Here is a 15,543-nt window from a genome sequence, read left to right on the forward strand (position 1 = left end):
GACGTACAGACAGACATCCAGCGGACTGAACAAGAAGTCCAAACACTCAGACTCCTACCTGTGACAGTCAGCTTGGCGTTGGAGATGTGAGGACCACACACCACGCGGTAGTTGCCCTGATCTTTGACCAGGCAGTTCTTGATCTTCAGGTAATGGTGGTCCCCAACGCTGCTGATCTCATACTTGTCACTGTTGTCCAGTTTCTGTGTGCCCTTGTACCAGGTGAGTGTGATCTCTGGGTAATTGATCTTGATCTGACACTCAAAGGTGACGCTCTGGTTCTCAGGGGTCGTCTGGTCGCTGATGTCCTCGATCACAGAGACGGGCTGAGGGTTTAAAATTGGTAATCATGGTGTCATCAAACTCCGACAGGTCGAACTTTACAGACAAAGCTACATGGTTACATTCAGTATCTACTGCTGATGATCTGATCTACAGAAATCTGTCAGAGGAGTGTTAAAACGACAGTGTTGGCTGTGTTTGGATACCTCTGTGCCGACGCGTCCCTCCAGCTGCTGAATGAGTCGGGCCATGTCCTCCTCTTCAACCCGTCCACCATGCTCCACCTCCTGCGATGGGAACAACAACGATTGGTAAATCTTGAAATCTTTCTATACAACGGTTTGGGTTAGAGGCCTTTGCTTGTTCTCATATACCTCTTTTAGACCAAGGTGGTTCAGGTGCTGGCTCAGAGCCAGTGCCAACTTTTCAAACCAGTTCTTTGGGTTGTGAGAGCAACAAACAAGCTGGTCTAGAAAAAATAACCGCTTCTGTCACGGGCTGGGGGCGCTGTAGTTGTGACCAAGGACCAACTCAGACCACTTATGACCACCATTTTTAAAAAACAGAGTCAGTATGGCATGTTCTGACTTATCCATGGGAGAATAGCGAAAGATTTTCACTTGGGAAGCCAAATTGAAGCATCAGTGGTCAACGGTCAGTCATGTCTGAATGCCAAATGTAGGCATGCAAAGCCAGGAACAATACTGGAAAGAAGTCGATAGTCTGCAATAGTTGTTCCTAGCAATGCTGAGACCTACACAGTGACTGAATGATGCGATTCTACGGTGGCTCTCATGCCTGTGGAAGGTTGAACCAACTCTAAACCAGCACTTTGTTCGCTTTGGCCAAAGTGTACTACCCTCCTTTTTAACTTGAATTTTCAAAGCAAAACTATAATCCTCACATGACATCTTTAATTCCACCCAAACCACCACAGATGACCAGTCATCAGTTAAAGGTCTCTCACCACTCTTCCAGTCTCCATCTCCTTCTCCCTCTTCAGGAACTCGACGGCCTGCAGGATGGCACGGAAGTCGTGGATGTTGTGCTCCCGCAGGATCCTCTCGTAGTCTTTGGGGTCCTGACCTCTCAGCAACTCCACAATGTCGATCTCTCCTTCTTTCTTGGGACTCTTCTGCTTTGAAGGAGTCCTGAGAAATAACAAATAGACAATCAGAGAAGGTGTCTTCCTCTCAACAAGACCCATGTAGAGATTCTTTGAAAAAAATCAAATCGATCAATTATTTCTTACTTCTTAAGCTTTGTCCTTATGTCTCCAAATCCTTCCACGTCTTCCTTTTTGGTGACCTCCATCTCAGCGCCACACTCAATTTCTCCATGTTTGTTGGTGGCAACACATCTGTACAGACCGGCATCGGATTTGGTTACCTCCTTAATCTCCATTTTGGCGTCCTGGCCCTTGTGCACGATGGAGATACGACCACCGGGGGTGATCTGCCTCCATTTGCCCTTCATCCACTTCACACTGGGGATCGGGTCACCTCCGATCTTGGCGATGAAGGTTGCAGTGCCCTCTGAGAAGATAAGATAAGAATACATGAAGAAGAAATTCAGCTTGTTCAGCTTCATAAAACAAACCTCATCTGTCCTACAGTTCTTTAAAGATATCTCTTACATCACTAATATAACAGATCAATCTACCATTGAGCAAGAGCGAGCATTACCAGAGACTGTAAATGATTCTCCTTGTAAATGTTGATCTTTAAAGCTCTCAGGTTGATTACAGTCAACTTACTCTCAGTGACAGAAACATTTTTAGGTTCCTCGATGAAGAAAAGGTTGTCGAGCCTCTTCACTGGAGCACCTGCAGCTGGGGCTGCAGCCGGGGCAGCAGCCTCACCGGGGGCGGCCTTGGCTCCTTTGTCTGAAAGGAAATCACAAAGGTGAGCTGCCACATTTGACCGACACCAAATGGCCCAGTCAGAACCTCAAACCTGCCTTGTTGTCAATAAAGTAGTCAGAATCTTTATTGGGCACCAAAGAGCACTGAGGGTAAACAGTCATCACAAAAACTGTTTTCTACAAACTGATTTTGTTACCTTTCACAGTGACCTTGCACTTGCAGAAGTCACTGCCGGTAGGATTGCTGGCTTTGCAGAGGTAATCTCCTGCGTCAGTCTTTGACACTGGACTGACCTCCAGACAGGCCTTTCCACCGACAAATGTGATTCTGGTATTTCCACTGGATTTCAGTTCCCTCCTGTCCTTCATCCATTGGATGGTAAGTGGAGGAGAGCCACTGACGTGGCATTTCAGACTCAGCTTCTCGCCCTCGTTCACTGTTACTGGCTCCAGAGGGACGTCGATTTTGGGAGCCTGACCAGATTCTGAAGGAGTGACGGGAAGTAAGAAGGACAGCTACAGATACTACCAGTAACAGGATGGGCAGAACATGGAGACTCGTCTGCAGAATTTCGCAGAAACCTTTAGAAGGAATCTTTGTCTTTGTACTCAAGGTTAGGGTTAGGATTTACCTCTGTTAGTTTTTAATCCGATGTTTTCCCGACTGATTCAGATTCTTAAATTGTCTATTCCATGCAAAATGGCTTCCTCCTGGACAAAAATGCAATGCTTTGCAGCTAGATGGTAAAATGTAATAAATATCCTTTGAATTAAACATTTTAACTCCTTTTCCAAGCAGTGACGCTGTAAGGTAACTTCCTAAATTGTAGCTAAGAAACCAGCTATCTTGGTGCCCTTTTTTGCTGGCAATTAACTGCACAACAACAACTGAATAGGTCAAGCGCCATTGACTCCCAAAATGACATACGTATATCACTGTTCCCAAAATATCATGGCTATGGACCTTCCTTGTACAGTGGCAGTTTGGTTAGGTTAAGGCAAGAAAACGTCTTGGCTAGTGTTAGAAAAACATCATCGTTTCAGTTGAAAAAACAACGTTACTTATGTATTTTGACTTGAGAATGCATATATGTATTGTATTTAGCTTCTCCACACCTCACACCACCTGACTCTTGACACTGGTGGTGCTTATGTTTTAGTTTTTTTCTGATGTCTTTAATTCAAATGCCACAGAGACCAAGAACAATTTAAGTTGGAACAGCTGGGAAAAGATTCTACCTGTCAATCATTTCACTTACAAAGGGAACACACTACAAAACATAAAGCCCTGTCAATATCAGTTTTACGAAAATGACTGATGAAGATTAACTGATATGCTAGTACCTGTGATGTTGAGAGAAACCCGACATGAAGCCTGTCCGGCCTCGTTGGTGGCAGTGCAGGTGTACACCCCGCTGTCAGAGGACAAAGTGTCTCTGACACTCAGCGTAGCCAAGTTGTTCTGAAAACTGACATCATATTTGTCAGAGCCATAGATTTCGCTGTTGTCCTTGAACCAGGTGACGGTCAGTGGCTGGGAACCAGACACCCGACTCTCCATCTTCACTGTCTTACCCACAGAATCCATCATGGACTCAGAGGGCTTCTTGGTGAAGTTTGGAGGGACTTTACGCTCTGTTAGTGGGGGAAAAAATGAAGAAAATTAAAGCACAAAGTGACACAAAGAAATGCCTCGAAAATGTAATTTAAGTATCATTCACCAGGCCACTGGGCCCTTACTGTTGCATTCAGGGAAACATAGAGCCACAGCACTTAAGACAACATGAAAGTGCGACACAAAGCGAACAAATTCAGATAATATTCACCATTAACAAACACTTCTACCTGTCTGCGAATCTCTTTTTCCAGCAAGCAAATATTTATCCGACCCAACCATCTAAAACATTATTAAATCTTTTTCTTTCCAAAACCAACCAGCTGTACAAACAAGAACAATGTCACCCAGGACGTTTTAGATGTTACAAAACTCCTTCTGGTTACCAACAATCACAGGACCACAGGAAACAATAACTTCACTGGAGGTTAGCATTAGTAACTGGGATCATGAGTCAGATGGAGGGAAATGTTACTGTGTTACCTATTTTAACATGAGCATGACAGGTGTCAGTTCCTTCAGCATTGGAAATTTCGCAAGTGTATTTTCCTGCTGCCGCAGCCCTGTCGCTGTTTAGGACCTCCAGAGTGCAGGAAGAGTTGGTGGTTTTGACATTGTACTGGTATGAAGCCCAGATCGGCTTGTCGTCCTTCTTCCATGTCACGTGAACCCTCTGGCTGCCGGTGTATGTGCACAAGAGCCTCAAAGGTTTACCCAGCTCGTGGCTGACGTCCTCCAGCTTCTTGACAAATCGAACGGGTTCTGAGAGAAGCAATGTTGAAATCAGTCATAGAAACCACTGATCTTTACATGCGAAGGACGAAAGACTATGTGCTGCGCAGTATCCAGGAATCCGGGATGTTCTCATGTAGAAAGAGAGTCTATGTGAAGAGAGGAGGATTAACCCGTACGTGAAGGTGAGGAAGGTTAAGCTTAGCATTGGATAAGCTATGTGAGTGCCTTTGTTACCTCTAGCAATTACTCACTTCATGCATGAAAGAACTGCTGAGAAATGAAAGCACTGTGTAGTTTAGGTTAGTGTTACCTAGCTTGACATAAGCATGGCAGATATCAGAGCCTTGGGTGTTGGATATTTCACAAGTATATCTTCCATGAGCTTCTTCTCGGTCACTGTTGAGGACATCCAGCATGCAGCTGCAGTCTGTGGTCTTGACATTGTACTGATAAGAGGCCCAGATCGGACCCCCATCTTTCTTCCAGCTCACGTTCACTCTTTGGCTGCCGGTGAAGGCGACTCTAAGAGTCAGTGGTTCACTGACTCTGAACGTAGTGTTTTCCAGCTTCCTGATGAAGCGAGCAGGTTCTGTGAGGAGCAGTGAGGGTTGTTAGAGGCAAAGGTGAGCAAGCAGAAGCAAACATGGATCCTAAAACATAACTGATTAATGATAGTCAGTTAGCCTTATTGTAATTATGTGAAGTGGCGTAGAGAGTATAGCATATAGAGTCAGAGTTTCATCCTGCTCCTGGATTAGTAGCTCAATGTTGTTGTTTCCATTTGTCGTTTTGAAAGCATGACTACAATCAAAGTTCATGGTGCCCTTCTTTATTTCATCATATTTATCTGTCAGTTTCCATGACAAAAACCATCCAGCAGAAGCAAAGTGTGAAAGTGCTTTACTCTAGATTTTACTGTTTTCATTTGGAGCACAGAAGGACACAAAACTTTAACTTATCTCAAAGATTTCTAGCACGAACTGGGGACATGGGAAGGAATCTGCAGACTATACTGCGATGGACACCATCCTCACTGAGCTTCTATGGCTCTAGTTTTTGCAGTTTGTCCTGCACTGTTGGCCTTTTTGATGGATTGTTTGGACAATGGAAGGAAGGGCAATACCCTTGAGGCTGTTGCTGTAGTACCCATGAGTCCACCAATTTGGTTAGGTTTCTAGCAGAAACATTTACAACTTTTGATCAGATGTGTTCTCGATTAGAAGTTGCTCTATTAGCAAGAGTACTGTGATGGTGGCAATGGGGACAATGGACAATGAAAACACAGACTACTGCGATCTGGTGTGCAGCTTTTTGGCCAATACATGGGCGACATTGAGATGGCGCAACAGTAGGCCTTCTTCACCGCTAGTTTGTGGAGGGAAACCACTACATCAGAAGCTAATCTGGGAGTAGGATGAAACTTTAGCTTTCCGTGGCTAGCATTAGCAAATGTTTATTGATTAGCGTTGAATGTGAGTGCTGTGGTGGGTTGTGGAGGTTGTACCTTTCTTAGGGGTTTTACAAAAGACATAAGCGTCACAGATGGCAGAACCTTCTTTGTTAGAAACTTGACATGAATAGAGCCCAGCTGCTTCTTCTCTGTCACTGTTGAGAACTTCCAAAACGCAGGAGGATTCTGTGGTCTTGACATTGTATTTGTACGAGGCCCAGATCGGCTTGCTGTCCTTCATCCAGCTCACGTGCAGCAGCTGACTGCCAGTGAACGTGCATGTGAGAGTCAGAGGATCGCCCAGACGGTATGATGTGTCATCAAGCTTTTTCACAAAGCGCACAGGTTCTGAGAGAAGCAACATCATGTTAGTCATGTAATGTAGCTAGAAATGTTAGCTGATCATTGAGTGTGTTAGGAGGCAGTTACCCAGTCTGACATGAGCGTGACAGATAGCAGAGCTGCTAGCATTGGATATTTCACAGGAATATCTCCCAGCAGCCTCCTCTCTGTCACTGTTCAGAACCTCCAAGACACAGGAGCTGTTTGTAGTCTTGATGTTGTACTTGTAGGAAGCCCAGATTGGTTTGCCATCTTTTGTCCAGTTCACGTGCACGTGCCGGCTGCCCGTGTACATAACCTGAAGCTTCAGAGGCTCGCCAACCCTAAAGGTCATATCATCCAGCTTTTTCACAAAGCGTACGGGTTCTAGGAGAGGCAAGGACGTTAGTGGTTAGTTTGCATTTCAACTACTGAGAAAAATTAGTGAGATTTTGCGAAAAAGGATAAGCAAGTAATTTATCATTGTGATCAAATAGGGCTCATTGTTGTCAGTTTTTAATGCTTTTAATATTCCACTTCCTGAAATGAACATTTACTGCAGTTAACTGTAAACTGGGTTCTTTGGAAAATTGAAGTGAGAATAAACTTTGTTATGTTGCAAATGGTATTTTTGTCATCTTTGTAAAATTTGCTTTACTAATATTTTTTGATGCAGTTTTCACCAAATTCTTAAAATATTCAGGAGGTAGAGATCATTATTTTTTCTGCTTTTGCAAGGAATTTTCTTGAGGTTTTGGATCCTCAAAAACAAAAAGAATTGGTGCATATGTTGGAAGTGGCAACAATTGCAATCAATCAGTTTGAATATATTTTGAAATGTTTTGTTATTTTTTGCCATTTACTCCAACAAACTCCTTCTAGGAGCTTAATACATTTTAACTTAAACCTAGTCAGCTTATTTTAATGACCTAAGCGATGAAAAGTTGTTAAATGATTGCACAGTTATCGTAGTGTTACAGATAATTGTTAATTGTTACGCCAATATACATTGTCCATTCTGCACATATTTTTTTGTAATCTAAATTAAGTTGGTGTTTAGCAGCAAACAGATATATTTTTTCTTTTTTTATATAAAACTGAAAACATGAGCTCTCTGTCTGACCCTTCAGTGTTTTACCTAGTTTGACTTGTGCGTAGCAGAATGCGGTGTTCTGAGAGTTAGAAATTTCGCAGGAGTATTTTCCTGCTGCTTCCAGACGGTCACTGTTTAGGACCTCCAAGACACAGCTGTTATCTGTGGTCTTGACATTGTACTTGTACGAGGCCCAGATCGGTTTGCCGTCCTTTCTCCAGTTCACATGGACCCGAGGGCTGGCGCTATAAGCGCAGTACAGCGTCAGGGGCCGACCGAGCGTGAAAGTGGTGTCTTCCAGCTCTTTAATAAAGCGCACAGGTTCTATAGGAGGCAACAGTGGTGTTAGTTGCATGTTTATTATGTTACAGCAAGCAATTGCAAGTTTATGTGAAAGGACTTATTTGCAGAATAAAGTTCTGAAAATAATAAAAAATCTGAAAAATGATGGTGCAGTTGTTAGTGGCTTTACCTATCTTAACCAGAGCATGACAGATATCAGTGCCCTCTGAGTTGGAAATCTCGCAAGAGTATTTCCCAACAGCTTCCGGACGGTCGCTGTTGAGAACTTCTAGGGTGCTGGAAAAGTTGGTTGTCTTAACGTTGTATTTGTAAGACGCCCAGATGGGTTTGCCGTCCTTCATCCAGCTGACATAAATCCTCTGGCTGCCAGTGAATGTACACTCCAGCGTCAGAGGATGGCCGATTTTATAGTAGGTGTTTCTCAGTTTTCTCACAAAGCGAGCTGGTTCTAAGAAATCAATTAGCAATGGTGGTGTTAGACAAGAAAAGCACTCAATCTGGTTACATGTGGAAATGACTCAAGTGATTTTTGTAATGAGGTAATGAGGTGAGTTGCTCAGGAGCTTTACCTAGCTTTGCATTAGCATGGCAGATATCGGTTCCTCCAGCGTTAGAAATTTCACACGTGTATTTTCCGACAGCCTCTTCTCTGTCGCTGTTGAGGACTTCCAGGATACAGGTGTCGTTGGTGGTCTTGATGTTGTACTTGTATGATGCCCAGATCAGTTTGCCGTCCTTCTTCCAAGTCACGTTTATTCTCTGGCTGCCAGCGTACATGCACTTAAGGGTCAAAGGTTCGCAGAGTCTGAAATAAGTGTCTTCCAGCTTTCTCACGAAGCAAGCCGGTTCTGAGAGGAGTAATGGTTAGGTTAGTTGCATGTTGCTGACATTATGTTAGCAGGCAGGCAATTGAGATCTTACAGTAGTTTCAACTGACTGAGATCATTTTTGTCTTATGTGACTCCTGTATCTATTAGAAAAGAGCAGGAGCGTTAGTTGATGAATAAAAGCAGATGTGTGACTTTACCTAGGCTGACACAAGCGTGGCAGATGTCGGTTCCAGCTCCGTTGGAGATTTCGCAAGAGTATCTTCCAGCTGCTTCGGGCCTGTCGCTGTTGAGGACGTCCAGGATGCAGGTTGAATCAGTAGTTTTTACATTATACTGATAAGAAGCCCAAATCAGCTTGCCATCCTTTTTCCATGTGACATTGACCCTCTGGCTTCCGGTATATGAGCAGACTAGTTTCAGTGGCTGACCCACTGTGAAAGTCGTGTCGTCCAGCTTCTTGATAAAGTGCGCAGGTTCTGAGAGAAGCAATGTTGATGTTAGAAAAGCGCCCATTGTTATGCTTGCATGCCTCTATGCCAGAGTTAATTCTTTAATAGATGAAATGTAACAGAAAGCAATGCTAAGAAAGGGCTACGTTAGTACTTTTTCCAAGAGTAGCATATTTAAATTGAGGCAATCTTTGGATCTTTAGTGAGGGACTTTACATCATAGAAAATGAACTCAACTGAAATCAACTGAACAAAATATCTGTAAAACTGGAATCCCAGCAGGAAAAGAAAGTGTGTAAAACGAGCATCACCTTTCACTGTCACTTTACAGCTGGCAGAGGATGAACCGACCCGGTTCTCTGCCTTGCAGATGTAATCACCATGATCGAACTTGGTTGATTTGGCTAGTCTCAAAGTGGCGACACTGTTTGCAAAGTCCATCGTGAAACCGTTGGACTTGCGCAACTGTGTATCAGCTTTAAACCAAGAAACGGAGATGTCAGGAGTTCCCGCGATACGGCATTTCAGGGTAACCGCATCGCCCATGGTTACCTCCACTGGCTCCATCTTTTCAACAAAGTATGGTCGCTCTGAAGTGAAAGATGATGATGATAATTTAGTAAAACTACAGATGTTGAGTTGTGAAAGAATGAATGAATGTATAAATGAATGAATTATTGCAACTGAAAACACATTTATGTTGATGATTTTACCTAGAATTGACACTTGTGCTTCACATCTGTCACTTCCAACTCCGTTGTCTATCTCGCAAGAGTATCTACCAGCTGCTTCCATCCTGTCAGCATTAAGAACCTCCAGGATGCAGGAGGTGTCTGTGGTGATCACATTGTACTGATACGAGGCCCAGATGGGTTTACCGTCCTTCTTCCATGTCACATTTATCCTGGGGGTTCCAGCAAATGTTACCTCAAGCCTCAGAGGCTTTCCCTTTTCAGAAGAGATGTCTCTCAGCTTCTTGACAAAGTGGACTGGTTCTGAGAGAGGCAAGTCCATTATCAGTTACACAAAATTCACTTTATGGAAGTTCACAGATGGATAAAAAAAGATATCTTTTATGCTAACAAACCTTTTACAAACAGGTAAACTGGGCAGCTTTCCTTCCCTGCATCGTTAATGATCTGGCATGTGTACTCTCCAGCGTGGGATTTCTCGACTTTATGAATCACCAAAGTGGCGACATCGCTCTTCAGGGAAATCTCGCAGCCTCGTCCATGCTGCATCTCCTTGGCTCCCCTGAACCACTTGACTTTCAGGGGGGCACTGCCTTTCACTTTAGCCATGAAAGAGACATTTTTGCCTGGCAATGTTTCCTTCACTTCAGGTGTTTCCACAAAAGATGGAGGTTCTAGTTCCAAATAAAAAAAGACGTGTTTTAAGATTACCGTTAACTTCCAGCAAGGAACTTGATCCCGTGCGTATGAAAACATCCTTGAAATGTTCTCGACTTTATTTACATCTACTGACCTGTCACATTCATCGAAGCACTCGTCTCACTGGCTCCTGCTGTGTTTACAGCTTTACATGTGTATTTGCCAGAATCAGACATCTTGATTGATGGTACTCTCAGTTTGCAGTTGTTATCGGTGCAGCTAATGTCATAGTTTGGCCCACTCTTGATCTCCTGGCCGTTGTGGAACCAGGAAGTTGTTAAAGGAGCAGAACCAGTGACCTTACACTCCATCTCACCAGGCTTACCCACAACAAGGTGGGTGTCTCTCAGCTTCCTGATGAAACTCGGTGGAATCAACTTATCTATTGTCAAAAGAACAAGAAGTTTTAAAGCATTTCTGAACTAACTGCTGATTAAGAGGATAATAAAGCTTTGTGAGAGGGCAGGTACATAATGGTCACCAACCTGAGACAGAGAGCTTAGTTTTGCAAGAGGCTGTACCAACATGGTTTGAAACCTCGAGCTTGAACTCTCCAGAATCTGCTTTATCAGCAGATCGAATCTTCAGTGTGGCAATCTTCTTTGCAAAGGACATCTGGTACTTTGCACCAGCAGAGAGCTCTTTGTTGTCCTTAAACCACTTAGTTTTCAGTTCTGGTGAGCCAGATACTGTGACTTCAAGAGCTGCATTTTCTCCTGACTTCACGCTCAAGGACTCTGGGCTATCCACGATAGCAGCAGGTTCTAGAAATTAGGGAAGAGGTCATTAAGCTAAACGAATCCTTACACTGACAATGGTGGTGGTGTAATGAAGTCTGGAGTTCTACAAACCTAGAACAGTCACTTGGGAGACAGACTCCACTACTCCAGAGTCGTTCCTCAGCTGGCAGGTGTATTTACCAGCTGTGGTTGAGTCGGCCTTGGGCACTACAAGTGTGACCACATTGTTTTCAAAGGTGATCTTCCTGTTGTCACCGTCTCTGAGAATATGGTCTTTATCCTGAACCCAGGACACAGTCAGAGGCTCAGCGCCCCTCACTGTAGCGGTCAGTGTCAGCTGCTGTCCGACTCTCACTGACTGATCGAACAGTTTCTTGACAAACGCTGGTTGTTCTGAATATTGATGGAAAGATCAAAGGTGAGGGGAGGTAATCGCACTAAAGCTCAACTTTGAGGTAATGGCCACTGATTCTGTACCAACCTTTGAGGCTAATGGTAGTGCGGCAGGATCCAGTTCCTACACTGTTTGACACTTTGCACTCATAAAGACCAGCGTCATCCTGCTCCAGTTTAATAATGTGAAGTGCAGCAGAGCTGCCCTCACTGACCATCTTATATTTCCTGCTCTCCTTCAGTGGCCTTTTGTCTTTGTACCAGTTAACCTGGAGAGGTAGAGTGCCGTACATCTCACAGTGTAGGCTGGCATCTTTCCCTTTAAATGTCTCAACTGGGCTTGGAGTTTTAGTGAATGATGGGGACTCTGTAAAATATATTGACATATATTATGGGATAGAAATTCTTGTTGACGATCATGCTTATGTGCAGTCCATGCCAGAGGGATCCATCCAAGTGTAGAAAAACAAAGATCATTAGTGAGAGGAAACACGCGCTTATGTTCATGCTAGGATAGAAGAGTAGGTCAAGTCATACTGAGATCTGAGAAATTAACATGAAAGGTATGTCACTGGTATACTAGACTGGATCATTCCATCATAAATAGGGGATAACTTATCTTTAAAAAAGAGGTTACACTCAGACTCATGCTATCCAGCACACTGGAGGACAAAAATCAAAATTTTGACCGGAACAGAAGGCCGTTGGGCTCCATGCTGAAGTTTTAAGACAAGGTACCAAATGCATTCAGTGAACGTTTATGTGAAATATCAAAATCTGCATCAGGGGGAGATTTTCATTCCTTCTTTTTCATGCTAGTTCAGAGACGGCAAAATCCACAAGACTGGACATTGAATATATTCAATAGCTGACCTTGAACCGTGAGAATGGTGCTGCAGCTTGCACTGCCAGCATCATTATGAGCCTCACAGGTGTAGACTCCGTTATCCTCAAACCTTGTGGTGCGCAGCTGGAGGTACGCAGTCGAGTCAACAAACATTACTCTATAGTTGTTTCCATCAGTTAGCTTTTGCTCATTTTTGTACCAGCACATGTTCAGAGAGCGTGAGCTGGTGAACTTGCATTCGAAACGGTGTCCCTCACACTGCTTCACAAAGGTAGTGGGAGGAAGTTTCTCGACAAACTGGGGAGGTTCTGCAAAGTCAAAAAAAGTTCAAGTTACAATCGTCAGCATGAAGTAACACTTGAGCATCAGAGGAACGTATGGAGGATGCGGACTGGTGACTGGATGCTGTAACAGATGAAGACATAGATATTCCTGGTGTGAAGAGAAAGGGTAAGGTGTTCAGGAAAATGAAGAATGAGGAGCTGTGAAAATGGAAGAAAAAAGATGGAGTTAACTGAATGGCGATGGTGGTGTGGACGAAAAAAAGAATAGTCCAACCTTTCACCAACAACTCTGCGGCACTGTTCACTGTGCCTGCGTCGTTGCTAACTTGGCAAGAATAAATCCCAGACTGCAGAGTCCCAACTGAGTTCATCTCTAAAGAGGAGGAATATTTCTGCAGTCTTATCATACATGACGGCTCTGTGATGAGTTCGATGTCATCCTTGAACCATTTCACTGTGAATGGAGGCGTTCCTTCAAAGACACTTCTGAAGAGTACAGAAGACTTTGGGATAACAGCCTGAGACTCAGGCTCAGCTATGAATCTTGGTGGCACTAAAACCCACACAGAGAAATGATTATGATACATGACTAACAGCCTGTGAGTTAAAAATGTGATAAAGTCGACCTCTGGATGCGAACCTTTAGCTGTGAGCACTCCGCTGCACACACAGCTGCCAGCATCGTTGGTAACTTTACAGGAATACTCTCCAGTATCAGCACCTTCAGTCAGCTGTAACTCCAGTGACAAACTGTTTTCAACATGCATAAGTTTATATTTGGAGCTGTTGGTGATCTTTTGTTTCCCTTTGCTCCATTCAACCGACAATGGAAGTGAACCGGCCACTTTGCACTCCATGGTAACCACAGAACCCATAATTGCTTGAATGTTTGTGAATTTCCTAATGAACGTCGGAGGAATAACTTCGTCTGTTTAAAATCAAATTAAAAGATCATTAGAATCAGAGAAAAGACGCAACTTCTACAACTTTGTTCAAACAAAAAATATCTTACAAACCTAAAACTACCAGCACGACTTTACAGCTGCGAGTCCCGACAGCATTCGTGGCTTCAAACCAGTACTGTCCCGCGTCTTCCACCTGAGAGGACTGGATCTTAACACTGCTGAGGTTCTTCTCATAGCAGAGATGAAGTTTCCTGCTTGACTGGAGCTCTTTGCCATCTTTGCTCCACCTTACACTGATTTGAGGAGTTCCAGCTACCCTGCACTCAAGACTAACTGGATCTCCACGAGTCACTTTGACTACATCTGGCTTCTCTTGGATCATAGGTGGTTCTACAACACCAAGACAAAGAGGTGAGTGTACTTGTTATAATTGTTAGAGTTAAGTATAATGTTAAGTGGAAGAATTGTGCTGGAAACAGAGGTACCTTTCACTATGAGGGATGCAAAGCATTTGTCCTGCCCAGCCTCATTTACGACCTGGCAGGTATATTTCCCGCTATGAGTCGCTTCACATGCAGGAATCCTGAGAGTGGCCTCTTTGTTCAAATCAAACGTTCTCTCGATTTTTGGATCCTCTGGGATCCAGTTCTCATCCTTTTGCCATTGTACAGAGAGAGGCAGAGAACCTTCCACGATGCAGCAAAAGACCACAATATCTCCCAGAATAGTGGAGACATTTTCTATCTTCTTAACAAATGTTGGAGGGACTAATACAAAGAAAAGATGTAATTGTGATACCTGAAAGTAAATAGTGCTGTATGCCTGATGTTTGTCAATATGATGAGCAACCAACCTTTCAGAGACAGAGCTGCAAAGCCTGTGCAACTTCCAACGTCATTGGCTACCACACACTGATAAGCACCAACATCTTCCACTTTACAGTCCTGGATGTTCAAGCTCACATTTTCACTATCAATAAGATACTTTTGGCTGGATTTGATTGGCTTGCCATCTTTAATCCACGTGACTTTAAAAGGAGCACTTCCTGCCACTTTGCAAGCAAACACTGCTGTTGAACCTTTAACAACTTCCAGAGCCTTCAGCTCCTCAACAAATGAAGGAGGTTCTGCAATAACAAAGCAACTCAAATTGAAACAACCTTTGATTTGTATTTGTAACTGATGAGATGTAAACATGTAAAGGAAAACCAACCTTTCACTTCTAGCTCAACTGTGCAACTCTCTGTGCCAGCTTCACTGCAGGCCTCGCAGAAGTAATTCCCGCTGTCATTCTCACTAACTTGACTTATCTCTAAAGTGGCTGCAGAGTTGAAAAACGACATCATGTGTTTGACACTTTGGTGAATCTCAGCTCCATCTCTGAACCAACGCACAGAGATCTCTGGAGTACCACCGACTTTACACTCAAACACCTTATTGTCTCCTACTCTTACAACTGACACACCTTCAGGTTTATCAATGAAAAAGGGAGGTTCTGGAAAAAGTACATACAAAGGTTACTTGAGTATGATGAGCAAAGTTAGTAAGGTGGTAAAGTAAAGAAATCAATAAAGGTAAGAGACTAAATATGAACCTTTTACAAAGAGTGTTGCATAGCATGAAGTAGAGCCAACATCATTCTGTATTTCACAGATATATTCATCAGAATCAGAAGATTTGGCAAAGAAGAGCTCCAGCGAGCTCGAGGTCTTGTCTTTTATAACAGAGCAGTCGGCGCTGGATAAAATCTCTTTCTTGTTTTTAAACCATCTGATGTTTAGTGGCGGTGTACCAGAGAAACGAACATTCAATTTCACCTTAGAGCCAGGCAAAACATTCATGGATTCAGGTTTTTCAAGAATGCATGGTGTTTCTGTTGGTGGACAAAACCCAACATAGTCAGAATTAATAAAATGCAATCATGCCTTAAATTGCAGGAAAGTTCTGAGGATGTAAGCTGAGTTCTAACCTTTGACAAACAAAGTCCCAGAGCACTGCACAGATCCTGCTTTGTTCTTAGCCATGCAGGTATAGATACTGCTG

General features: G+C 43.4%; 1 protein-coding gene across 1 annotated transcript in view; it reads right to left on the reverse strand.

The window, feature by feature from the left end:
- ttn.1 (titin, tandem duplicate 1) overlaps positions 1–15,543 on the reverse strand; it is a 168,685-nt gene that overhangs the window by 111,746 nt on the left and 41,396 nt on the right. The window contains exons 42-63 of the mRNA XM_030429348.1: positions 12,339–12,620; positions 11,554–11,832; positions 11,184–11,465; positions 10,818–11,096; positions 10,427–10,714; positions 10,029–10,307; positions 9,253–9,936; positions 8,690–8,968; positions 8,232–8,510; positions 7,832–8,110; positions 7,405–7,683; positions 6,375–6,653; positions 6,000–6,293; positions 4,806–5,084; positions 4,244–4,522; positions 3,490–3,780; positions 2,343–2,630; positions 2,039–2,167; positions 1,535–1,817; positions 1,250–1,433; positions 489–569; positions 59–326 (exon numbers count right to left, since the gene is read on the reverse strand). Coding sequence (XP_030285208.1) covers positions 59–326; positions 489–569; positions 1,250–1,433; positions 1,535–1,817; positions 2,039–2,167; positions 2,343–2,630; positions 3,490–3,780; positions 4,244–4,522; positions 4,806–5,084; positions 6,000–6,293; positions 6,375–6,653; positions 7,405–7,683; positions 7,832–8,110; positions 8,232–8,510; positions 8,690–8,968; positions 9,253–9,936; positions 10,029–10,307; positions 10,427–10,714; positions 10,818–11,096; positions 11,184–11,465; positions 11,554–11,832; positions 12,339–12,620 — 6,144 coding nt within the window. The remainder of the gene's footprint in view (positions 1–58; positions 327–488; positions 570–1,249; positions 1,434–1,534; positions 1,818–2,038; positions 2,168–2,342; positions 2,631–3,489; positions 3,781–4,243; positions 4,523–4,805; positions 5,085–5,999; positions 6,294–6,374; positions 6,654–7,404; positions 7,684–7,831; positions 8,111–8,231; positions 8,511–8,689; positions 8,969–9,252; positions 9,937–10,028; positions 10,308–10,426; positions 10,715–10,817; positions 11,097–11,183; positions 11,466–11,553; positions 11,833–12,338; positions 12,621–15,543) is intronic.

This window comes from Sparus aurata, chromosome 9 (genome assembly GCF_900880675.1).
Source record: "Sparus aurata chromosome 9, fSpaAur1.1, whole genome shotgun sequence".
In the NCBI taxonomy this organism is placed as follows: Eukaryota; Metazoa; Chordata; class Actinopteri; order Spariformes; family Sparidae; genus Sparus; species Sparus aurata.